The sequence below is a fragment of the Hyperolius riggenbachi genome, chromosome 8 (genome assembly GCF_040937935.1).
Source record: "Hyperolius riggenbachi isolate aHypRig1 chromosome 8, aHypRig1.pri, whole genome shotgun sequence".
Taxonomy (NCBI): Eukaryota; Metazoa; Chordata; class Amphibia; order Anura; family Hyperoliidae; genus Hyperolius; species Hyperolius riggenbachi.
Window position 1 is genome coordinate 78,387,296 of NC_090653.1, and position 27,488 is coordinate 78,414,783.

Genomic DNA, 27,488 nt, shown 5'->3' on the forward strand with positions numbered 1-27,488 from the left:
CCCCCCCACCGGGACCAGCAGATCAAATAGTTGTCCACGTGGGCTCCCCGCACCGCACCCCCCGGCCTTCAGCAGGGTCTGGGTGGGGGGCAGGGGACAGATCAGGCACGAGCCTGGGCATGGACCCCAGTGGAGCCCAGTGACGGGGCCCGCTACCCTCACCGCCCAGCCAGCCCCCCCTCGCCGGAACCAGCAGATATCAACACCCAGAGACCCACCCAGGGCCAACACAGTATCACAGAAAAGATTGTTTATGTTAAATCTCGTTTTATTTCTAGTGCATAAGGTACCCAGCCTAATCAGAGAGCCCGAATCCGGGCGGAGGACCGCCAGCAGGTACGGCGCGAGCCTGAATATCAGGAGGAAATTTTAGGGACTATGCTCATCCGCCATACCCGCCAGCACGCCCCCCACCGAGAGACCAGCTGGAACCAGTATATAATAATAATATATACGGAGATGCAGTGCAGGCCTATCCACCTCAGTGTAGTATTGGAGGGAGACAATCTGGCATCTTAGCTATATAACAATGCAGAGGATTCGGCTGATTTGCCCAACACAGAACAATCCAACTCAACACATCAGTCAGCATATGGAATTATTGCTATTTAAGAGTTCGGTATAGCTACCACATATTGTATCAGCTGCTGTAGATTGTATTCTAAGATATTAAGTGAGTATATCCAGTCAATGATAGTATAGTCCGCTTTAAAAAAACATTTATATGAAAAGGATATGGGTAACCAGGAGTAGAAAAATAAAAGTAAATGGTGAGCGTGAGCTCCTCCAGGGCCTAGGAAGCGAGATAGTTCACTGTTCTAGTGGGTAGATATGGAGTTTGTATGTCTCAGTATTCACGTTGCCAGAGGCTTTAACAGTTTAATAAACAGGTGAAAGAGGGGAAGGCATCATAAGGATGTGCGTGGGAGAGAGGGGCTTATTTAGGCAAAGCCTCGATCCATGTCATGGCCTCCTCTGGTTTTTCAAAAAAAATTACCGACTCACCATCTTGTATGCGGAGACGAGCGGGGAACATCATGGCGTATACAATTTTTTTGTCCCGCAGCTTCAGTTTGACTTGTGTAAAAGACTTACGTAGTTTCTGTGTTTCGGTAGTAAAGTCCGCAAACAGCATAATTCTGGCGTTCTCATAGTGAAGATTTTCAGCTTTCCTAGCCGCAGCCAGTATTGCGTCTCGATCTTGATAATTCAGGAGCTTGAAGATGATCGGGCGAGGAGGCGTGCCTGGTGGGCCTCGTTTAGCTGGCATTCTGTGTGCTCTCTCAATGAGGAAGAAAGATGAAAAGGTATTATCAGGAAGGAGTTTCCGCAATAGGGATTCCACAAAGTCAGGAACATTATTGCCTTCTATGCCCTCTGGCAAGCCAAGTAGCCTTAAATTGTTTCGCCTGTTGCGGTTTTCCGCATCGACAGCTCTATGCTCTAATGCTTGCAGGCGTTTTTCCATAGCTGGAATGGTGCGCGCGTGGCCCTGTTGTGTGTCTTCCAGGTCGGACACTCTGCGTTCCGTTTCCTTGGTTCGTTCCCTTATGTTGGAGACATCTTGCCGTAACAAGCTAAGTCCAGCTTCATAGTTATCCATTTTCATAGTAAGGGAGGCCTGACATTGTTTGATTGCATCTAGGATTTCAAATGGGTCCGGCGGGAGCGGCTGGTCACCATCTTGTATATCCTCGTGGTCAGGAGATGGGGGAACCTGCTTGTTCTTTGGGATATGTTTAAGCTGAGTTTGTGATGCGCATGATTGCTTTGGAAGGTCTATCTTCTCCCCTTTATCTTTAGCTTTGTCTTTCTCCCTTTCTTTATTCGTTTTGTGGCTTCTTTGTGCCATTGTGGTTGTCTCGTACGGAGTAAACCTATCCGCCGTCCGATGGATGCGAGAAGGGCCCGCTAGTTCCTCCGTGGCCGGGAGCGGGAGAAGTTTCAGCTCGGCTTCTGGTAGCGCTGGAGGATCGTAGCACTCCAGAACTTGCGCTGCAGGTTCAGCAGACATATGCTGGCAGATTTATTTTGTTTTGGCTGATGTACGGCAGGTTATTTGCAGGGATTTCAGCTGCTGGGCGGTGGAGCTCTTTCTTTAAGCTGTTAGCCGCTCGCCATCTTGGTCACGCCCCTACCTTCCAAGCATGTTAAAGCAAGGACGATCAGCTCCCCTCAGAATATTTTTACATTCTTTAAATAAATTGGGATAGTTGTTCAAGAAAAGGGACTTAATATTGCTACTCAGCATAATACCTAAGTATTTCACTGAGTTTTCACACCATATAAGCGAATTTGCTTTCTGTATCGCTATTCGAGTCTCCTTTAAACATCCAATATTTAAAATTTTTGTTTGTTCCTTGTTAATTTTAAAGTTTGAATACATACTAAATTCTTCCAAAATTTCTAATGCTTTCTGCAGAGAACTCCTTGGGTTTGTTAAAGTCAGTAATAAGTCGTCCGCATATGCTAATATTTTTAATTCTCCCCCCTTCATCGGCATGCCTTCTATCTGAGGGTCCCTTTGAATCTGACTAATAACGGATTCGATACAGAGATTAAAAAGGAGCGGGGATAAGGGGCACCCCTGCCTCACCCCATTCTGCAGTCCAAAACTTTTAGCCACGCAGCCGTTCAGCCTCACATTCGATGACTGATTGTTATATAATTTTTTTATTCTATTAATGAATTTACCAGTTAGTCCAAATTTTTCTAAAGTTCTAAACAAGAATTCTCTCGAGATTCTGTCAAAGGCTTTTTCCGCATCCACTGTAACTACTATCCCTTCTTTATTTTTCTTTTTACAGTCATGAATGAAACTGACGGCTGCATAGATATTTTCCTGAATCAGTTTTTTTTTTCCTGAATCCACTCTGTTGTTTACTTATAATATGATCTACTGCCTTCTCCAATCTTGAGGCCAGGATGCTAGAATAAATTTTAACGTCAGTATTAATTCATGATATTGGCCTTTATTGATTACAGTGTTCCAAGTTTTTACCCTCTTTCGGTATTACCGAAATATAGGCGCTATTGGTTTCATTAGAAAAAGTTATAGGCATTTCATCCTGGTTTATAAGACTGCAGAATAAGGGGGCCACCTCTTCTGCAACACATTGATAGAATTCCGCTGGGAATCCATCGGGGCCCGGGCTCTTACCTTTTTTTTGTTTTTGCACTATCTAAAACAGACAAATTGTGTACACTAATGTACAAAATACAGAACTGGTGACAAAATACAGAATCAATACAAAATACAGAATTGGTAATTACAGTGACAAAAGTAACGAAATGAATAAAATGTATGATGAATTCCAAGACACAAAAGGGGGAGAGAGCCCTGCTCTTGAGAGCTTATAATCGAAAGGATTCACTCTTTATGCCCCTCCACGCACCCTCCGCTCTGCCAACAAGATGAAGCTGGTTATACCCTGGATACACTTAACATTTGGTGCTCGGGCTTTTTTCTATGCAGCCGCTACTCTATGGAACTCACTTCCACAACCAGTACGAGAGGCTCCTTCTCTGGACAGCTTTAAAAAAAAGGCTAAAAACTCACCTCTTTTCCCTTGCCTTTGAGACTGCATAATGCAGGATCACAGCGCTTTGAGTCCCCAGGGAGAAAAGCGCTATATAAATATTATTGTTACTATTTAAGGAGGAGATATCCCATAGTCCATAACATTTGCAAGAATGCTTTACAGATGGGGTAGTGGGAATGATTTTCTACCCCTCTTTTGCAGAGTCCCCTCCCCCCAATCTTATGGCCTATGTGGGCTTGTATTGGTATAAGGGGGGGGGGGGGGGTCACCATACTTGTGGGATCTGAATTCCTGGGGAAATTTCAGCCCATATGAGGGACAGGCTGTCAAAATTGCTTGGGAGGGGGACCGGATTCTGTCCATTTACTAACTTGTGAATAAAAAAAATATATATAATAGATTGAATCATGGTGATATTCAAAAGCAAAACCCATGGCAATACCATTCCAGATGGGTTTCAAAATCCGCTTTCCTGACAAAATGTCAAAATTATTTTTTGTAAAAAACAGCTTTTGTTTTGTATTTTATACATGTGTCCGCAACTATCCTTGACCTTCATGGTAAATTTAGTAAAGAATTTAGTAATCATAGCATGTTTAAGGGTTCACAACCAACTCTGAAATTTGGCATCACAGACTTCTATGTAAAAAAGCAACCAGAAAGCAGGAACTCTCATGTTCAACTGAACTAATCAGATGGTCTCTTTTACCAAGAAAGGTTTGGCAAACTGGACTTATTTGTCTTGGAGAAAACACAACTGAGATCAAAGATATGTTTCCATCAAGTATACATTCACAAATCATCTCCCTGACTCAATCAAGGGATCCCTTCGATATTAAGAGCATTCAAACCCTTTTTAAAGCAGTAGGATTAGCCATACTATGCCAGGGAAAGAAAGACACATATATAAGTAGATAAATACTTGATCTACTTACATAACACATGTATTGTACTGTCCATGTTTTGATTTCAGTGAATGTTATATAGTAAATGACGAGAATTCAGTTCCTGGTGGGGCCATGTCTTTTGCCCACAGTAAAGGCTAACTCGTGATGTCATTTCTGCCCTTTACTTTTTTTCTTTTCTCCTCCAATCGCTGAGTCACCTCAGCCTTGCTTGTAAACACAAGTGATTAGGGGATTAGTTTTCAGATAAGCAGCAGGCAGGGAAATAAAGGGAAGAGGAGGAATATATTATAGATAAAAAGAAACCCCAGCATGCAATTCTTTGGCACCGACTACTAAAGAGCCAGTGCTCCTAAGGTATATGATACCTCTAAATCATAACAGCAGAAAACGTTTTGAAAGTTTTTAATGCAGGATTAGCATCTTTATCACTTAATACACTCAGACTAGTTGCTGTTGAAATTTGATTTTTATGGTGACGATACCGCTTTAAATGCACTATAGAATTTGCCATAACTACATACTGTGGTAGCTAGGGCATTGCACATCACAGACCTATAGATAAAAAGTGCTCATGTGCCAAGTTTTTATATTGCTCTGGATGTATTTACAAATATTTTCAAGCTAGATACCTATGCAACTACAGCTCAGCTCTGGGAAAATAAAAGACCACTGCAAAAATGATCAGTTTCTCAAATGTATTGGAATCTACATAGAATAAGTAGTTGTGCTCTGAGACAGGGAAGGTGCAATGGGATAGCAAGGACAGCACAAAGTGGCTGAGATGGAACAAAGGGGCAGATTTATCAAAGCCAGTGCAAGGAAAACAGGAGAAGTGCTGGTACAAAAATGAAGCAGGTGCTTAAGGGACTGTAAGCGGCTATAATGCTCCCCTCCCCTAAACTAATATATCTATCTATCTATCTATCTATCTATCTATCTATCTATCTATCTATCTATCTATCTATCTATCTATCTATCTATACATACACATTAGACACCAATAAAAGTCTGCTGAGTCTACTGACGATTTTTATGCACAAAACTGATTATATATACATATATATATATATATATATATATATATATATATATATATACAGTGGCGTACCTAGGGCATTTGACACCCGGTGCTGGGTATTATAAGACACCCCCCCCCCCCCCAAAAAAAAGGTGAAGGGGCAAAAAATGGGTGGCGCTATAACATGCGGCGCGCGAAGCGCGCCACGGCAAAAAAATGGGCGTGGCCATGATCGGATGAGGGCGGAGCTAACTGTAATTTGACGTGAACCCGGGTGAAAATACACGTAATGTGTGCAGATTTGCCCAGAGAATACGTTCAATCATGTCTGCAGATTTGCCCAGAGAATACGTTCAATCATGTCTGCAGATTTGCCCAGAGAATACGTTCAATCATGTCGGCAGATTTGCCCAGAAAATGCATGCAATCATGTCGGCAGATTTGCCCAGAGAATACGTTCAATCATGTCGGCAGATTTGCCCAGAGAATACGTTCAATCATGTCGGCAGATTTGCCCAGAGAATACGTTCAATCATGTCGGCAGATTTGCCCAGAGAATACGTTCAATCATGTCGGCAGATTTGCCCAGAGAATACGTTCAATCATGTCGGCAGATTTGCCCAGAGAATACGTTCAATCATGTCGGCAGATTTGCCCAGAGAATACGTTCAATCATGTCGGCAGATTTGCCCAGAAAATACATGCAATCATGTCGGCAGATTTGCCCAGAAAATACATGCAATCATGTCGGCAGATTTGCCCAGAGAATACGTTCGATCATGTCGGCAGATTTGCCCAGAGAATACGTTCAATCATGCCGGCAGATTTGCCCAGAGAATACGTTCAATCATGTCGGCAGATTTTCCCAGAGAATACGTTCAATCATGTCGGCAGATTTTCCCAGAGAATACGTTCAATCATGTCTGCAGATTTGCCCAGAAAATACATGCAATCATGTCGGCAGATTTGCCCAGAAAATACATGCAATCATGTCGGCAGATTTGCCCAGAGAATACGTTCAATCATGTCGGCAGATTTGCCCAGAAAATACATGCAATCGTGTGGCAGACCTGTCCAGAAAACACTTCAATCGTGTAGCAGACCTGGCCAGAACATAAATGCTACCCCTGGCTGCTAATATAAATTAAAAAGAAAAAAAAAACATTTACTCACCTGCAGCAGAGCTCCTGTTCCGGCCTCCGTCCAGTGCGCAGCTCCCACGATCCTCTGCAGCCAGCAACTCCCAAAGTCTCCAGAGCAGGGCTTCGGACATTTTACTATAGCCCTGCTCTGCCGCTGCGGTGAACTGATACGGCGTCTATTAGATGCCGAAAGTCAGTTCACGCTGGGGGGTGCTTGGAGAATTTTAAGGGGTGCTTCAGCACCCTAAGCACACCCCCCCCCCCCCCCCGCCGCCACTGCCCCCAGTATAGGTAGCTAGCAGTTGCCCCCAGTATAGGTAGCTAGTTGCCCCCAGTGAAGGTAGTATAGTTGCCCCAATATAGCTAGTATAGTTGCCCCCAGGATAGGCAGCATAGCTGCTGCCCCCAATGTAGGTAGTGTTGCTGCCCCCAGTGTAGTTTGTATAGTGGCCCCCGTAGAGCTTCCCTCCAGTATAGCTAGTATAGTGGCCCCCATAGTTGCCCCAGTATAGCTAGTATAGTGGCCCACAGTTTAGATAGTATAGTTGCCTCCATTGTAGCTGGTATGGTGCCCCCCCCCCCCCCAGTATAGGTAATATAGTGGCCCCCATAGATGCCCCCAGTGTAGCTAGTATAGTGCCCTGTGCCCCCCCCCCCCCCCGTTTAGCTGCCTCCAGTATAGTGGCCCCCAGCTGCCAGCTAGTATAGTGGCCCCCAGTTTAGGTAGTATAGTTCCCCCCCCCCCGTGTAGCTAGAAGGAGGGGTGACAGCAGGGATAGCGGCGGGGAGGGGGAAATATCCCCCCCTCCCTCACCTGGGTCCCCTCCTTCTGCCTCTCTTCTCCCCCAAAAATGCGGGCAGCGGGCCGGTGGCAGTGGGCAGCGAGCAGGCGAGCGCGGAGTATACTCACGTTACTTCCGCGTATCAGCCTGGAACGCTGCGTCGCCGTCACGTGCCTCTACTGCGCCTCCAATGATTGGAGGCGCAGAAGAGGCACGTGACGGTGACGCAGCGTTCCAGGCTGATACGCGGAAGTAACGTGAGTATACTCCGCGCTCGCCTGCTCGCTGCCCACTGCCACCGGCCCGCTGCCCGCATTTTTGGGGGGAGAAGAGAGGCAGAAGGAGGGGACCCAGGTGAGGGAGGGGGGGGATATTTCCCCCTCCCCGCCGCTATCCCTGCTGTCACCCCTCCTCCTAGCGCTGCTCTTCCCCTCCTTAGTCAGGTGTAGGGGGGTCGTGGCGACACCCCCCTGGCTGACTGGTACCCGGTGCGCCCCGCCCCCCTGCGCCCTTAGGTAGGAACGCCACTGTATATATATATATATATATCAGTTTTGTGCATAAAAAATGTCAGTGGACATTTATTGGTGTCTAGTGTTTTCCCTGATTTACTCAAATCTCTGATTTGAGCACTGATTTTGAAAAATTGTACTGGTGTACTGGTGGGAACTGATCACTTTTGCAGTGGTTTCTTATTTTTTCCAGAGCTGTATATCTAATTAATAGGTTCACAGGTGTTCAAAATTTTGCAAACGAAATTCAATAAGCAGGTGAACATGTGTCCAGTTCTGCAGAAAGTCCATGAGTCCAGAATTGATTTTTGTTAGAAGATAAAATTATCAACCGTGGCAGGCTGCTTTTCTGCATAGTCACTGTAATCTTTCACCTGGAACATTGGAGGATATAGAGAAAGAGTTACTGCAGCATTTCTAAAGATTGTGAAATGCATGGAGATTACTCATCAACAGTGACAAGACATGGGTACTAAAGATGAGTACAATATTTTTTTTGTAGCATATCAGGCAAATTTTAGCTCAGCAAAAATTTCGCAAAAAAACAAGCAAAAAAAAAGTCCATTCATTTCACTCCGTGGTAAACAGTGTTTTATATATCACAAATGTATTCAAAAACTACTTGCAATAGCGAATTAATCCAGGGGACATTTATATGCACGTTCTGGACTCCTCCCTGGAAGGTGGTTCAGCGTTGCAGAAATGCCATCTGATAAGGAATGGGCACATTCGCAAATCCAGTCATTCTAGGGAAGATGTCGGACTCTGAAAATTGAGTCTCTGAAGTCAATGTGAAGTTCTGCAAGATGGTGGTGAGGAAGAGGAAGAGTTCCATGCGAGACAAACCTTCCCCGAGACAAATCCTCTTTCCTAAAGAGAGATAGCAGAACAAATCATATATGCAAATATATTACCCATGACTAAATATCATTTCAATCAGAATCAGTTCAATTGCACTGGACACATTTTCATATAAAAGAAGGCATTTCCTCAATAGTAAAAGTGACTCATTATTACTTGGTTGAAGGTGTGTGTTGTCTTTAATCACCTGTGTAAGGTTGTTAAAACAAGATTGTATGCTGACAATAAATACTGCCTTACCCAGATATTTTAAAGACTATACACACTTTCAGGCAGATAACTTGAAATAGAATGCCTAATACACACAATGAGATTTTCTCTCCAGATTTCCTGCCAGATCGATTAGTTCCAACCTGTCCGATCTCTCATCCGATCGATTTTCCGTTCACTTCCATGGAAAATCGATTGGAAAATCAGATCTGTCAGGTTGGAAATAATCGATTTGGCAGGAAATCTGCTAGAAAATCTCATTGTGAGTTAGGCATAAGGCTCTGTACACACATCCAATTTTAATATGCAGATGACTGGCCTGTTTTACCACTGCCATGTATTATGATGGTCAATAGACTTTGAATACTATGAACTAACTGTGTAGCTATGCTCACATACTACGTGGAAGTGGTAACATTTTCCATTCATCTGTAGATAAAAATTGGATGTGTGAATGGACCTTTAATACTGACATCTGCATCTTGAGTTTCAAGTATGCAAGACTGGATTATGTGAATTATGTTTGCATTTAAAGTGAACCAGAGACGAAGCACCCTCGTGTATTTTACCACATATATCAATGGGAACATTAGAGAAAACACCTACCCTGCTCTGTTTCATTCTTCACTGTTCAGCTTGCTTCTTATTAGCCCTGATAAAATCCCAGACTGAGCATTCAGTCTGTCTTTGTTTAGGAATTATTATAGCTGAGTTTGTCCTCTGGGATGTCTTTTCAAGCACAAGCCTGCCCCCTTGTGGCTCTGCTCAGGAATCATTATAGCTGAGTCATTATAGCAAAGCCAGACTGAATGCTCAGTCACGGATTTTATCAGGGCTGATAAGAAGCAAGCGGAACGGTGAAGAATGAAACAGAGAGCAGGGTAGGTGTTTTCTCTAATGTTCCCTCTGATATATATGGTAAAATACATGAGGGTGCTTTGTCTCTGGTTCACTTTAAATGCCTGGGTATGTCCTTCACCTCAGCTAAACCGAAGAAGGTCCTTGTACTACTGAAGAGCAATGATGAGCGAATATGGCCATCTTTGTTTTGCCATCAATTTTCACAAAAGTTTCAATTTTTTTAAACAGATAATATTTGCAACTACATATGGACATACAAAAACTAATTTTTACAAAATGCATTGAAGTTTATAGGAATGAGAAAACACATGTGTAAAACGATGGCTATGCAAGTACACACATACTGTACATACAAAAAGGGTGCTTGGAAATGTAGGCACCCGAAATATAGTAGAATATCAGTAAATGTACTGATATTCTACTATTATGAATTGCAAATTACAATAGTAAAATATCGGTAAATTATACCGATATTTTACTACCGCTAAATCTAACCTTATTCTCACACAGAACCCTTCCTCTCCCTATAACTATCCTTAACCAACCCTCTTCTGATACCTAACATTAACCACCCCCTCCTGCCCATCTAACCTTAAAGAGACACTGTAACAACAAAAACCTCCCCTGGGGGGTACTCACCTCGGGTGGGGGAAGCCTCCGGATCCTAATGAGGCTTCCCACGCCGTCCTCTGTCCCACGGGGGTCTCGCCGCAGCCCTCCGAACAGCCGGCGACTATGCCGACTGTCAGTTCAATATTTACCTTTGCTGGCTCCAGCGGGGGCGCTGTGGCGACTTTCGGCACGGAAATAGACGGAAATACCCGATCTCCGTCGGGTCCGCTCTACTGCGCAGGCGCCGGAAACTTGCGCCTGCGCAGTAGAGCAGACCCGACGGCGATCGGGTATTTCCGCCTACTTCGGCGCCGAGAGGCATCAGAGCGCCTGTGCAGGAGCCAGGAAGGTAAATATTGCGTCACGGCTGTACGGAGGGCTACAGCGAGACCCCGAGGGACGCAGGATGGCGTGGGAAGCCTCATTAGGATCCTGAGGCTTCCCCCACCCGAGGTGAGTACCCCCCAGGGGCCGTTTTGTCGTTACAGTTCCTCTTTAAGGCCTCTTGCACACTGCAACCGATTCCGATTCCGCTTTTTAATCAGTTTTTACATCCGATTCAGATTCCGATTTGCAGTGTGCAAGGAGCAAACTGCAAATCTGAATCTGAATCGGAAGTAAAAAGCGATTAAAAAGCGGAATCTGAATCTGAATCGCTTGCAGTGTGCAAGAGGCCTAAGCCTGACCCCATGATGCCTAACTTAGACCATCCCACTTGTACATCTAATCATCACGCCTAACTTTAAAGTGGATCCGAGATGAACTTTTACTCATTGCATAATTGTGTTCATTTCCTATTGTTTATAGGGCATTTCTCAAGCCAAATAATTTTTTGTTTGTTTTAATACTCTAATTCCCTACAAACTAAACAAGCCACGCCCACAGGTTTTCAGAGAGTCAAGGCACTTTCAGACAGTAGCAAGGGCTCATGGGAGCTCAGTCTGGGCAGGAGGAGGGGGAGGTATTACTAGCCAGAGATTTCAGAGGCAGAGGGGAGGAGGGAAGAGAAGGGGGGATTAGGTTTTTTTTTTACTCAAGATGCAGATAAGCCTGCCCCTGTGTAATGTTTACAAAAACATGGCTGCTGTCATTGTATCACAGGAAGAAATAATCATATTCTATTAAAGCTGTTTGCAGCTAGATTTGCAGTGTAAACCATCTAAACTTTAGATAAGATATATAGACAAGTTACTTGTTATAGTTAGTTTTTCCATCTCAGATCCACTTTAACCATCCTCTTACCTTCGCAAACGCACACTATTTGTAGCCACAGTTTACACAGCGAGTGGCCCTGGTGCCCTTGAGCCCTCACATTTTTACTAAATACAAATTAAAAAAAAAAAACAAGGGGATTAAAAAAAAAATTGCCACATATATTGAGGTCAATGGGCATGAGAAAGCCAATTTTTAAGAAAGTTGTAATATTAAAGGAAATAAAATAACAACCCAAAATAATTATAGGAGTTAACCTTAAAAGTGTAACTGCACTTATATTATTATTTTTTTTTTCAGAAGGGTAAATAATATAGCAATTGTAGTAGGGGTGGATGAACACCCTGTAGAAAAAGTCACAGGAGACAAAAAACGGGAGCCCAGTAGTGCAATATGTCAATGACCACAATAAAAGAAAATAAATTAAAAGCACTACTCACAAAGGGAGGTTGCTTGGGGCAACCAACCACAGGAAGCAGGTGGAGACAATAAACCCGACTCCACTCGGGGTGGTCCTAGCCAGAACCGGAAGGATGGTCGCTCTCTTAGTGGAAAAAAGGGGACAGAGTCCACTGTGGGGACTCCACTGGTGGTCTGCCACCTCCCCTCGGACAGGATGTGTTCGGGGGTATACTTAGCACGTAAAAGGGAAAGAGGCGCCCTGATATAATAAAAGCATCTAAAATCAGCTTAAAATCGAAAAGTGATATGAGGTAGCTTACCTCAATGACGAAACCTCTGTAGTTAATACAAGGGATTTTTATTAGCACAGGCAACGCATTTCGCGGGTCTCAGCCCGCTTCATCAGGCCAGTAAAAGTGCCAAATAGAAAAGATCATCTAGCATAGAGAGGCTCCCTATGCTAGATGATCTTTTCTATTTGGCACTTTTACTGGCCTGATGAAGCGGGCTGAGACCCGCGAAACGCGTTGCCTGTGCTAATAAAAATCCCTTGTATTAACTACAGAGGTTTCGTCATTGAGGTAAGCTACCTCATATCACTTTTCGATTTTAAGCTGATTTTAGATGCTTTTATTATATCAGGGCGCCTCTTTCCCTTTTACGTGCTAAATAATATAGCACCTGGTTAATAGCGCAGAGGTAGTATTATTGCTCATCACATTGTTAATGGATAGCACGGGATAGCATTCCTTTCAGCTATAACATTTGCTTTTAGGCCTCTTTCACAGTGGGATGTTAAAGTCGCACGTTATAAAAATGTATAAAGCAGACTAACGCACAGCAATACAAAGTCTGTGCGACATTCACAGTGCACACGTTGCGTTGTGTGTAACGTGTAGCAATATTTTGAGGGTGCAGCATGCTGTGCGTTTAGCAATACATTTGCCGCGTTATGTGTGTTGCACATGCTCAGTAATGTTTTTTTTTTTTTTTTAATTTAACGTTTTCGTTCCACTAAGAGACACATAACGCAGTGCAAAATAACGTCCAATTTTATAACCTACATGCGCTGCGTTAGGGGCACGTTGTGCGACTTTAACGTCGCATCAAACGCAAACGCATTGCCTTAGGCAATGACTTTTCCAAAGGAATTTCCTTTGGAACAGCTGCATCAAATATACACTGCTCAAAAAAAAAAGGAACACAAAAATAAGACATCAAAGATCTAAATGAATGAATGAAACGTTCTTATTAAATTCTTAGTTCTTTACATAGTTGAATGTGGTGACAACAAAATCACACAAAATTATCAATGGAAATCAAATTTATCAACCCCTCGAAGTCTGGATTTGAAGTGGAAAAGAAAAACTACAGGCTGATCCAAATTTGATGTAATGTCATTAAAACAAGAAAAAATGAGGCTCAGTAGTGTGTGTGGCCTCCATGTGCCTACATAACCTCCCTACAATGCCTGGGTATGCTCCTGATGAGGTTGCAGATGGTCTCTTGAGGGATCACCTCCCAGACCTGGACTAAAGCATCCACCAACTCCTGGACAGTCTGTGGTGCGATGTGGTGTTGGCGGATGGAGCGAGACATGATGTCCCAGATGTGCTCAATTGGATTCAGGTCTCAGGAACGGGTGGGCCAGTCCATAGCATCAATGCCTTCGTCTTGCAGGAACTACTAAAATCAGTAACCCTTTGCACGCTTGCATGCAAATGTTCATAGAAATTTATTAATAATCGCACATTGGAATGATGCGCCATCTGTCCCATGAGAGGACGTCAGGATGTGTGCTCCTAATCCCTTGATAGGTTTGATGCAATGAATGTTTGCATGTCTGCACTATGCGTGTTACAGGGCCAGAGTTAGGACACCTATGTTTACCTGGGTACTTCTGCGCAGTGTAGGTGACTAAGCAAAAGAATGATTTCCTTTGTGAACTAAAACCCCGGCTTTTAATTTAGCTGTAGGGATAACAGTGGTGCCTGGATGAGTGAATCTGTGAATACATTTGTTTGAACATTTGCAAGCGAGCGTGCGAAGGGTTACTGATTTTTGCAATTTTTCTGGCCACACCCCCTTTAGCACCTCCCTTTCCTTAAATTACTTATTTAAATGTCCTAACTAGAGGCAATGTGCCTGGATTTATGTGTTTTTTTGGTTTTTTTTTCTTGTTTTTTTTTTCTTGCAGGAAATGCTGACGCACTTCAGCCACATGCGGTCTAGCATTGTCTTGCACTAGAAGGAACCAAGGGACACCTGCACCAGCATATTGTCTCACAAGGGGTCTGAGGATCTCATCTCGGTACCTAATCACAGTCAGGTTACCTCTGGCGGCCCCCCCAAAAAATGCCACCCCACACCACTACTGACCCACTGCCAAACTGACCATGCTGGAGGATGTTGCAGGCAGCAGAACATTCTCCAGGGCGTCTCCAGACTCTGTCATGTCTGTCACATGTGCTCAGTGTGAACCTGCTTTCATCTGTGACTGTGAAGAGTACATGAAGCCAGTGGTGAATTTTCCCATCTTAGTGTTCTATGCAAATGCCAACGTCCTGCATAGAGTTGGGCTGGGCTGTAAGTACAACCCCCACCTGTGGATGTTGGGCCCTCATACTACCCTCCCAGAGTCTGTTTCTGTCCATTTGAGTAGACACATTTGTGGCCCGCTGGAGGTTATTTTGCAGTGCTCTGGCAGTGCTCCTCCTGTTCCTCCTTGCACAAAGGCGGAGGTAGCTGTCCTGCTGCCGGGTTGTTGCCCTTCTCCACGTCGCCTGATGTACTGGCCTGTCTCCTGGTAGCACCTCTATGCTCTGGACACTACACTGACAGACACAGCAAACCTTCTTGCCACAGCTTGCATTGATGTGCCATCCTGGAGGAGCGGTGCTACCTGAGTCACTTGTGTGGGTTGTAGACTCCGTCTCATGCTACCACTAGAGTGAAAGCACCACCAGCATTCAGAAGTGACCAAAACATCAGCCAGAAAGCATAGGAACTGAGACATGGTCTGTGGTCACCACCTGGAGAACCACTCCTTTATTGGGGATGTCTTGCTAATTGCCTATAATTTCCACCTGCTGTCTATTACACTTGCACAACAGCCTGTGGAATTTATTGTCAATCATTGTTGCTACCTAAGTAGATAGCTTGATTTCACAGAAGTGTGCTTGATTTGGAGTTACATTGTGTTGTTAAAGTGTTCCCTTTCTTTTTTTGAGCAGTGTATATATGCAAGTATTGTGTGAGAAACGGCATCTTTCCTAAGAATGAAACTTGAGTTTTAAAGCAATCCCGAGCTCACAAATAAAAGTAAAAAAACATACTACCTGATCCGGGGGACTAGCCGGTACAGGTAGAGCCTCTTACCGCCACTTCCTCCGCTCCTGTGGCCAGCAATCAGTCAGTTTCAGTTTTTAGTGACCCTGGGGTCATAATGCTGCAGCTCGCCTCTCCACTCCTCTCACATAGCAGAGAGATGGGATAGAGCCACGGAGGGGCAGGATAAAGGCGGGGTAGACACTTGGAGGGGAGGGATAGAGGCGGGTGAGGTGCACAGAGGCGGGGAAGAGGCTGCCGGAGTAGGGAAAGGGGCATTTTGCAGGAGAGCCTCTCCTGCTAGGGACACTCCTTCCCCTAGTTATCTAGTGACAATCCCGTTGTCGGCATTATCGGGGGTTACACAGCAGAGAGAAGGGGGGACAGACAGTGGTGCAGAGAGGACTCAGAGGCATGTCATTAAAGAGAACCCGAGGTGGGATTTACTTATGTTAGTGGGGCACAGAGGCTGGTTGTGCACACTAACACCAGCCTCTGTTGCCCCATGGTGTGCCTCCAGGACCCCCCTGCGCGCTGCTATACCCCCCACAGTGCAATGTTTACCTATGGCTGGCTGTTAGCGCCGCTCCCCCGCCTCCTCCGTACTGGTGCTACCCGCCCGCGTCCCTTCCCTCCCGCTGATTGGAGGGAAGTGACGCGGGCGGGTAGCGCCGATACGGAGGAGGCGGGGGAGCGGCGCTAACAGACAGGCATAGGTACACATTGTTCTGGTGACACGCTGTGTGTCGCAAGCACTGCGGGGGGTATAGCGGCGCGCAGGGGGGTCCTGGAAGCACACCATGGGGCAACAGAGGCTGGTGTTAGTGTGCACAACCAGCCTCTGTGCCTCACTAACATAAGTAAATCCCACCACGGGTTCTCTTTAAGCAAAGAACATGCCTGTCCAATGTGTTTTACAAGAAAACGCCTCGGGTACACAGATTCCAGGAACCCAACTGCATGCAGCTAACACAAGCCTCTTCTGCACTACAGTGTAAAAGAGGAACTTTATTGAATGTAACATGATTAACATGATTAATTAATGTTTGCCAATAGTGATGCTCGGATACCCCCAATCACAGATTCGAACAAATCCAGCCACTGCAGTCCCAAAACCCGGATAAGCCATGATTGTGATCCGGATTTGAAACTGACTTACGGATTTGACTCGGATTTTATCCGTGATTGCCTGTAAAATCAGTGATCACGGCTGTCATCACGGATTAGATTTTAATGTTAATAGCTAAGTCCCCATACATGCTACAATCGCCAAATTTGCATAGATTATAAAGGTGATCAGTAGCTACAACTTAAATTTTTTGTTTTTCAAAAAAACAGAATAGTTTTTGATAAAATCAATTTTAAAATTTCAAATAAAAAAAAAGTTTTAGGCTACCTATACTGGAGAAAGGGGGAGGGGTCATCTGGCTACCTATACAGGAGGGAAGGTGGGAGGGATCATCTCGCTACCTATACTGAAGGTGGGGTGGCTGGTGACATTGGCCTTAGGCGGTAAAGAGTACAAATCCGGCTCTGCAGTTCATCCTTATTCTTTAGGATTCATTCTTGTTAGTCTAGTGTTGCCTCTTTGGTTCCAATGTAATGTAATCAAAAGCAGTGTTGGATTAAGATCATACCTAAAGAAAACGGCACAAAGGCATCATTTCTCTGGAATTTTCCTTCAGAATCCAAGAAATGGTTGGGGTTAAATTGGCGAGGAGTAGCAAAGTAAGTCGGGTCTCCGAGGACAGAGCAAAGCAAAGCACAGACTCCAGTACCCTAAAAAATAGAGCACAATAATGGAAAAACACTGTTAAATGGCTGTAAAAAATAAAAATAAATCTATTATATGCTTACACGTTCAAATTATTTAAAATTAAACTGAGCTGAGCCCCGGGGATTTTTTTTTATTAACCACCCCATACAAGAGGTTCGTAATGGAGTGTGCTGGTGAGGGGGGAGGGGGGGGGGGCGGGCAGGGGTTGGGGTGAGTGGCGTTACTTACCTCTGGGGGGGTTGCTCCTCTCATCCATATGGAGTGTGCTGTGTTTCCATAGGGAGTCCACACAGTGCTACATTTTCATTTTCTTGGCAGTGTCTAGTAGTGATGTACTGATGTAGCGAAAATGAAAATGTTCAGGTTCCTGAATGCGAATGTGAATTTTCCGCACAAGTTTGTGAACAGGCGGATCTGGCGAACTGCCATAGACTGCAATGGGCAGGCAAATTTTAAAACCTATAGGGACTGTTTCTGGCCACAAAAGTGATGGAAAAGTTGTTTCAATTCAAGGGACCTAACACCTGGACCGTGGTGTCAGGAATATATTGGGGTGCTGATGCTGTTAAGGATAATACAGTAATATATTTTCATTTTCCCATTTTAATATCTGCTGTGGTATGTCAAAGGTGTAGATATGCAGGCTAGATTCATGGACTGTTCATGTATTTGTGTGGGTGGGTCACTAGACCTACATTTGCATCTAAAGAGGTCTTCAGTGAATAAGACCAGTCACCTTCAATAGGCAAGGAAGCAGCTCATTAGGCCACTAGCAGTCACTTTTGATCTGCTGTCCCAGGTGTGATTGTCTGCGTCTGTCTACAGGCAATTACAGGCAAACTGCTACCTGTAACCAAAAGGCAATCTTTTCATGTATGTGCTAAAATACACTTTAACCTAGGAAATAATGTTGAGGAAGCCTTTTGATGTCTGGTAGGATACAATCTTACCTATTGAATCTGCCAACTTCATAGGCTATCAGGAAACTCGGTAATTTACATAGCACAGCCTGATGCAATGTTGAAAAGCCTCACTACAATCTTGTGATGTATAGACTTTTTACCTGCGGGAATGTTGAGGAAGCGTTAATCAATTGTCACCTGCCGTGGGGGGAAGTCCTTTTTGATGATCTGAGAACTGAGACAGGAAAGGATATGACGCGCGTTATGTAGGAAATTGAATTATTCCTGGATATGGACATGTGTGTGGCCTCAGGCCATCCAGGGGAATATATAATCCCAGTTTGGGACTGTCACAAATCGTAGTTCTTGGAGGTAGCTCACACAGCTAGAACTAACCTGGTTCCTGACCAGAAGTGCGTACCCCCCGCAACAACGCCAGATCGATACGCTGGTACGTTTATTTCCCATTTTGGTAAGCAAAATCGCTTTTGTGTGTATCTTTGTAACTCTTAATTTTGTAACTTTTTTACTTTGTTTTTTGTAATCTTTTGTATATATTCTGTTCTGCATTGTTCCATGTTTTCTGGAATATTAAATTATTATTTAATAAGCTTGACTTCTGCCGTACTAAACTAACACTCATATCCTAGAGGAGTTACAAAGATACACACAAAAGCGATTTTACTTACCAAAATAAACGGGAAATAAACGTACCAGCGTATCGATCTGGCGTTGTTGCGGGGGGTACGCACTTCTGGTCAGGAACCAGGTTAGTTCTAGCCGTGTGAGCTACCTCTAACGAATCGTCCTGCCAAAGCCGACACTGACGGCCGGGCCTGGGGGGGTAACTCCTTAGCTCCAAGCTACTGGACTGGAAAGCTAGGTCAGGTTGCTGCAATGTGTCGTTGCCCCTGGCAACCTGACGTAACCAACCAGGGGAATGCGAGTCAGTGACAACCGTGAATTCGCGACCATAGAGACAGTGCTGCAGCTGGGGAAGAGTTCCCACAGTCGCTACACGCACTTTCTCTATAGTGGCAGGAGCTATTTCTCTGTCCCTTTGGGGAACGATTATCTGCCGGTCTGCCTCCTCCACTTCGGACAGCTCAGAGGGAATAACTTCCCGAGACCCTCTCAGCCCGCCCCTCACAGCTGGTGACCTGCTGGCTAGCCCCCTGAGCTCTTCCAGGCTGCTGTCAAATCGAACAGCCCCAGAGAGCTCAGTGCTGCCGGTCACACATTCCAGGAAGGCTGCAGACGGACAGGCTCCTGGGCCCTCAGGGCCAGGTTCCGAATTGGATGTGGCTGACCCAGCAACATTTGCCACTTCGGTGGACAGTCCCTCTGCTGTAGACCCGCTAGCGCTGCGGGTTACCACTGCGGCTGAGGGAGTGCCCACATTATACACATCATGAATCACATCACATTTGGTCTTAAAAACATCTGAAGGGGAAAGATCTGGCCTGGTGCCGTCTGCCCCTTCAGTGGGCAGTTCATCTGCTGCAGCCCAGCGAGGACTGCTGGTTACTCCTGCAGCTGGCGGAGTGTCCACGTGACACACAGCATTATGTAGCACAACACATATGACATCAGCATTATCCGTCTTACACATACCGACATTTAGAACATCACATTCCACATCAACATCTGCCGCATTGTACCCAGTGCTACCCAGCACTTCCCAAGTAGCCTCAACAGTTCCTGCATCGATCACCTCGATAGTCCGTGCGTCATGAATGACACCATCAGTTTCTGCAGTCTTTGTATCAACATGTCCCACTCCAGGCCTAGGCACTGGAGACTCACTAGGGCTGGCTCCTAGCACACAGTCCATAGCCCCTGGGGGCCCACTAGCACTCCCCACTTGCACAGCATTATCAAACAGTACCTTGCAAGAGTCCTGAACTTCTGCTGGGGATGCGGGCTCCACGGGGGTTGGATTAGGCTCATACCGGGCTACTATCCGTCCCAGGTCAGTACCCAGCAAAACATTGGTGGGGATGCTGTCAGTTACCCCAACTTCCTTCATTCCGCTGCCGGCCCCCCAATCCAGGTGGACCAAGGCGGTGGGTATTGCAGGGGTGACACCCCCAATTCCTCTGATAGCAATCATTTTCCCAGGTATGTACTGCTCCGGGTTCACAAGCTGGGGATGTATGAGAGTCACTTCTGCTCCAGTGTCTCTCAGCCCAGTGGCAACTATACCCCCAACCGTGACAAGCTGCAGATTCTCTGCATAGCCAGTGGCATTCCTGGTAGCACACAAAGCCGTTGGGACTTCACTGGGGTTTGAGGCCTCACTGGATTTTGGGGCCTCCCTCTTCCTCTCTGGGCAAGTCGTGCTGATATGACCCACCCTGTCACATACAAAGCATTTCCGAGTGGCAGTGGTTGGTTGCCTGAATCCAGGAGACAGCGGTGCTTGCCTCCTCTGGGTGCTGGGTGACACAGGTTTAGCACTCTGTTCTCCCCTCCAGCTGGGCGTAGTAGTCCTCCGGGACTCAGGTGCTCTATGGGTGGTGTAGGAATCGGCCATTTCCGCAGCCTCATCCACTGTCTTTAGTTCTCGATCCAGCACAAACAGCCGGACCTCAACAGGACAGGTGTGTAAGAACTGGTCTTTTATCATGAGCTCCTGCAGGGCATCCAAGGTTTTGACTGACAGTCCTTTTAACCACTGCTGGAAGGCAGTGCGCAGGTTGCAAGCATGATCCAGGTAGCTGTCATTAGGACCTCGCTGCACTGTCCTGAAACGTTTGCGATACACTTCTGGCGTGAGGTGGTATCGCGCAATAATGGCTTTCTTAATCGCCTCAAAGTCTGTTTCTTCCTCCTGGGGGAGACTCACAAACGCCTCCAGGGCCTTGCCTCTCAGCCCTGGTGTGAGGTATCTGGCCCACTGTTCACGGGGCACCCCATACTGCCGACAAGTCCTTTCAAACCCCTGTAGGAAAGTGTCTATGTCAGAGTCCTTGTCCATAGCAGGGAACTTATCCAGGGGGATTCTGTGGACTCGCTCACCTTCGCGTTCTGCAGGTCCAGCAGACCGGTTCTGCTGCTGAAGTTTAGCCAGCTCCAGCTGGTGTTGCCGTTCAGCTCTTCCCTCCTCTGCCCGGAGTCTGTCCCTCTCGGCCTGGAATCTTTCACTCTCGGCCTGGCGTCTTTCACTCTCGGCCTGGCGTCGCCGTTCAGCTCTTCCCTCCTCTGCCTGTCGGTGCAGTAGGATCAGCTTTAGGCGCAGTTCAGGATCAGCCGAGTTCAGTAGCTGTAGATCAGCTTCCAGAGATGGCAACTCCCTGCTTGGTGGATCGTCCAGGACATCATCTCCACTCCCATTCTGTGGCGGGAGCGATTCCTCCTCTGGCGTGTCGTGAGCTGCATCCGCTGACGTTGAAGCACGGGCTCGCTCTGCCTCATCATACTCCTCGAGCGCACGAACTAACTGCTCCTTAGTGTGGCCGCTCACCGTCTCGATGCCTTTGTGCTCACACAGGTTGAGTAGTATCTCTTTGTTTTGCCTTGCATAGCTGGATGCTTTCTGAGCCATCGTGTTGCAAAAAATAAAAAGAAAAGAAAAAAGGGGGGAAGGGAAAGCAAAATACCAAGTGTGTATCTTTGAACAAAAAAAAACAACGTATATAGATCTAGCAAGCTTCCAGCCTTTAGTACTCAGAATAGCGAGCTAAACTGCGTACTAATGTACTAAACGATGCCACCACTGCCAGCCAATTATGTCAGGAACCGGCCCGCGGCACGCCTGCGTATACGGTTCCCGACTGCGGGTTTGACCAGATTAAGCGGGGAACAGCCTTATTTAAGCTACAAACAAGGCTGGAACCCCTCAAACACTTCCCACTGCCACCACTAGCGTTGCTAGACACGTCCCCTCAGCTGTCGACGGCTAAACACGCAATCTGCGTTTTCGTATTTGGGTCAGCTTTGCGCTTAGGCCGAATACGAGAACGCCACCCACACACACAGTACAGTTGTACAGTAACACAGCACAATCAGACACTGACTTGTAATGCAAGTTACACTGTTGTGCAGCAAAACCTCTAACAGTCGTTCCGAACGATACTGTTAGCTACTCGCACTGGCGTTTCGTACGTTGGGTCAGCTGCGCGCTTTAGGCCAACGTATGACAAACGCCCCCCACACACAATGCAATTACAACTTCATATGGTAGTGTTGCTCAACATACAATTAGGCACGGACTTATACACAGCTACACTGCAGTCTCCTCTAGGCTATGAGTGTTAGTTTAGTACGACAGAAGTCAAGCTTATTAAATAATAATTTAATATTCCAGAAAACATGGTACAATGCAGAACAGAATATATACAAAAGATTACAAAAAACAAAGTAAAAAAGTTACAAAATTAAGAGTTACAAAGATACACACAAAAGCGATTTTGCTTACCAAAATAAACGGGAAATAAACGTACCAGCGTATCGATCTGGTGTTGTTGCGGGGGGTACGCACTTCTGGTCAGGAACCAGGTTAGTTCTAGCCGTGTGAGCTACCTCCAAGAACTACGATTTTTGACATTCCCAAGCTGGGATTATATAGTCCCCTGGATGGCCTGAGGCCACTCACATGTCCATATCCAGGAATAATTCAATTTCCTACATAACGCGCGTCATATCCTTTCCTGTCTCAGTTCTCAGATCATCAAAAAGGACTTCCCCCACGGCAGGTGACAATTGATTAACGCTTCCTCAACATTCCCGCAGGTAAAAAGTCTATACATCACAAGATTGTAGTGAGGCTTTTCAACATTGCATCAGGCTGTGCTATGTAAATTACCGAGTTTCCTGATAGCCTATGAAGTTGGCAGATTCAATAGGTAAGATTGTATCCTACCAGACATTAAAAGGCTTCCTCAACATTATTTCCTAGGTTAAAGTGTATTTTAGCACATACATGAAAAGATTGCCTTTTGGTTACAGGTAGCAGTTTGCCTGTAATTGCCTGTAGACAGACGCAGACAATCACACCTGGGACAGCAGATCAAAAGTGACTGCTAGTGGCCTAATGAGCTGCTTCCTTGCCTATTGAAGGTGACTGGTCTTATTCACTGAAGACCTCTTTAGATGCAAATGTAGGTCTAGTGACCCACCCACACAAATACATGAACAGTCCATGAATCTAGCCTGCATATCTACACCTTTGACATACCACAGCAGATATTAAAATGGGAAAATGAAAATGTATTACTGTATTATCCTAAACAGCATCAGCACCCCAATATATATTTCTGACACGTGGCATGCCAGAGAGGGATCCATGGCAAGAGTCCCACCAAAAATTACATAGGTGACGCGAGTCGTGTTTTAATCTCTAAAGGGCAGAAATCATAGTACATTCCTAAATTTGTGGAACTAAGTGCTTTAAAATGTCCAGTGTGTGTACACGGTGATAAGGTAGTGTAAGGGTTATGCCCGGTTCACACTGACAGAAGACACACCGCATTTAATGCACCGTAAACAACTACAAAGAGCTTCAGTGATAATGTCACGTAAGCAAATCATTGTTTTTACTAGTTGACACCTCCAGGACTACCTTAGCCCTACGGTCAGGCTGAGGTAGTTCAATGACAGTTAAAGTGAACCTCCAGACTAAAAATCTACTCAGCAGCACTGAAAAGGCTTGTTGTTCCTCCCTGGCGTTCAATTTCCCCAGGATTTCTGTGCAAAAAGTGATAAAATGTATTTTTAAAACTTTTTTTTCCCTGTAACTTGCCAAAATGTGTCAAGCAAGGGTCTAGTATACAGTGCAGGAGAGTATTGATGTGTATGCACGTTTATACTGTTCACAGCATGTTTTTATGGACGGATATATCTGTCCATACCGCTAGGGAGGTTAACAGTTTCACAGCATCAAAACTTTGTTTTTCTTACATAAACCTTATTATTGGCTGCACAAAAGCTTAGGCTCCGCCCCATCAAAGAAAACTGCCCGGGCTTTTTTTCCATGATGATGTGCAAAGCATGACGAGATTTCCTATATTGTTATTCATGTTGCCTAGCAACTGGGAGAGGTGATCAGCACACAGGACAGTTGGAACGGGTTTCTCATGCTCCCTGTAACCTTCTTTCAACCAAAAAGATGGCTGCCCTCATGAAATCAAACATTTGCCTGTTCTTTTAAAACAAGGTGGGTAAGAGATTATATTACCTATCTAGTTTAATTAACATAACTAATGTAACTTAATGACAGTATGTTTGTTTAGGCTGAAGTTCCTCTTTAAGTGACCCCCCAAAAAAACACTGATTCTGCACTGAGGCCTTATACTGTGGGCAGTTGTGGATACTAGATGCCGGTAGTAGTGATGAAGGATTATTGGGTTATGGTCTGTGCACTGCTAGGACCAGCAGACCGGTCTCCAGCAGCTAACGTGTGCACTGGACACACAGGATTGCAATATGATAGAAAGAAAAAGAAAAACAGCCCTCAGATGGGCGAATTACTGTAGCACGAAGCACTGACTGCACCTGTCTGCAACCGCTAAAGTGCACTAAGGGGACACACTGAACATCAATATCACAAGATCAAAACAGGCTCTTGGGTTTTGTAGATGGTGAATTGGTATTATAGCAGCAAGGAACTCCACTGGGGACACAGAACACAGGTCTAACTACCACTTTCCCTATCTGCAGCACACTATCCCTGATCTGCCAAGCACAGAAGCCGAACACAGACAGCAAAATGGCTGCTGTGCTGGCTTTCTGAAAGGTGGGGGGGGGGGGGGGAGGGGTCCAGGTAGGAGGAATAGCTGATTAGCTAGTAGCCATAGGTAAGTAAAGCTTTATAAACACCTGTCATTTGGGATATCCTTTAAGTTCCTGCTGAGTTTTCATGTTCTATAAAAAGTTTTCTTTTTTTATTCTAAGAAAAGTTTTGCTTCATTGGTATATGTGTTATCTTGAATGGAACATCTCTCATCATTCACCTTTGGAATAGTGTATCCTCTGAAAACAGTGTCCTTGATAGCTGAATGGGGAGCGTTCATTGGGATGACATTGCTGAATCTTTGGATTTCATGTATCACAGCCTCTGTGTAGGGCATCTTGCTCCGGTCTTCAACATTCGGCTGACGGTCATGGCCGATCACTTGGTCAATCTCCTGCTGAACCTTAGCTGATATTGTGCAAATCATTTAGAAGGAATACAATACATGCAAAGGAATCAGACTTCAGTAAATTAAAAATAGTAATTATGGCTAATTTTACTTTACCCAAACTTTCTCAAAATGTTTTTCTCCCGCCTCCAAATGCAACACTTTAGTGCTCTATAGTCATTGTAAATAAGAATTCTTCTTAGGGTGCCAATACTTTGCTTGATTTGTGTCATCAATATCCAGCCGATTTGATCATAATGCTCCAATCTGGCAGAGATCAATGCTGCAGCAGGGCCGCCTGATCATTATTTTGACTTGTTTCTGGCAAAAATAGATCAAAACAACTGATCATGCTGAAAAGATCTCGCTTGAAAGGGCTCGGTTGGGTTCGTGGTGGTAGTGGCGTTCAATTTCCTGATGACCAACTGACCGCCAGCCACTTCCCTTTCATATGTAATGTGTACCCCCAAAGCAGCCATCACTGTGCCGGTAGCACTAAACACTTCTTATTAGCAGCCACCATTATGCCAACAGCAGCAGTAACAAACTGATTGGCAGCCACCACTGTGCCTGCAGCAGTAACAGCCACTGATAAGTAGCTGCCACCGTGCCAGCAATAATAAGAGTGAGGCGTCCATCACCACTCTCCCAGCACAAGCTACGGACCACCGCAATGCCCCTGCTAGCCTACACTGGTGCCGATCAGCAGAGGATCACTGTGCAAATGGCTTAAAACAGGAAGGCTGCAAATACTCGTATCACACAGTGATCTGTGCTGGTTCAAACAGTATTACAAGCTTGATGGACTTGGCATTGTACCAATGGAACCTCTGATACCTCATCCATCCTATTCATCTGATCGCTGATGGGGTGAGAGCCTCTGTGAGGCAAAGTTTATCTGCAGTAACCTTACTTGAAGGGCCATATGTCAGTCTGGATTCAGCTGCTGGTGATTCACACAGGAGCTTGTTGGGATTATTCAAAGCCATGAAATCATGGCCGGATTTCAGACAAGGCTACAAAGGCAATTGTCGTTAACAGCAGCAGAATAAAGCTATCTAAAGGGGGCACATCTGGCTATCTAAACAGGGTGAAGGGGGGCAAATCTGGCTAACTAAAGGGGCATACATTTGGCATTAAAAGGGGGGCACATCTGGCTATCTCAATGGGGTAAGGGTGCACATATTGCTATCTAAATAACGTTTGAATCCGCCCATTTTGTCCACAGGGGGGGCGCGCAAAAACTGTCTTTGTCCCTGGGCGCTGAAAACCCTAGCTACGCCTCTGTTACAATCTAATCCCTTTCATCATGTCATTAACGGATCCATCTGAAAATGGTGCCTGCGAATAATGGCGCACGGTGTTGCCGCTAATCTATTTTTTCGCTTATCGCTATTTAACGTTAAAGCCTTATCATTATTTAGCGTTAAAGCTTTATCGTTATTTAGCATTAACACACAGAACCCTCTCAGTACCTATCCCTAACCCCTAAACCCCCCCTGGTGGCCACCCCCCTGGTGGTGCCTAACCCTAAGACGCCTCTGGTGGTGCCTAACCCTAAGCACCCCACTGGTGATCCCTAACTCTAAGACCCCCCTGGTGGTGCCTAACCCTAAGCACCCCCCTGGAGGGGCTTAACCCTAAGCACCCCCTGGTGGTGCCTAACCCTAAGCACCCCCCTGGTGGTGCCTAACCCTAAGACCCCCCTGGTGGTGCCTAACCCTAACCACCCCCCTGGAGGTGCCTAACCCTAAGACCTCCCTGGTGGTGCCTAACCCTAAATCTCCCCTGGTGATGCCTAACCCTAACCTTGATAGTGTTACATTAAATCCATTCACCGTTTTGCAGTTAAATAACTTCTGCAGTTTGGCTTATGGATAGCTATTGATAAATAACGTTACTGTGCGCAATAACGTCTGCTGTTTGGCATATTAATGGCACTATTGATAAATAACATTACTGTGTGATGTTTTTCTACTTTTTTCCGTGTGCCATTATTATGCAGTACTAACGATAAATAGCTATAAGCGTATCTTTTTAATGCGGCGCCATTTTTATGCATAGGCGCTGTGCGCCATTATTCACCAGTCATTAACTGTCCTCAGAGGAGTTTATTATGTAATCCCTGCTATCACAAAACAGTGGACTATACTAAAGCAATTGCCATCTGCGCTCGCCATTAACATCAGTTCACCCATTGTTTCCTGCAGATTTAACAACACTGTAAAAGCTATTGTATACGATTTGAAATTTGCAGTACCCCAATGGTCATTTTTAGGGGTAGGAGGGGGCACAGTGC

At 45.4% G+C, this 27,488-nt stretch overlaps 1 protein-coding gene across 1 annotated transcript in view; it reads right to left on the reverse strand.

Moving 5' to 3' along the window:
* Positions 1–7,862: 7,862 nt before the first annotated feature.
* Positions 7,863–27,488, reverse strand: part of LOC137528943 (cytochrome P450 2G1-like) — a 46,570-nt gene continuing 26,944 nt past the window's right edge. Inside the window, exons 7-9 of the mRNA XM_068250741.1 lie at positions 25,022–25,209; positions 17,027–17,168; positions 7,863–8,774 (exon numbers count right to left, since the gene is read on the reverse strand). Coding sequence (XP_068106842.1) covers positions 8,593–8,774; positions 17,027–17,168; positions 25,022–25,209 — 512 coding nt within the window. The 3' untranslated portion in view covers positions 7,863–8,592. The remainder of the gene's footprint in view (positions 8,775–17,026; positions 17,169–25,021; positions 25,210–27,488) is intronic.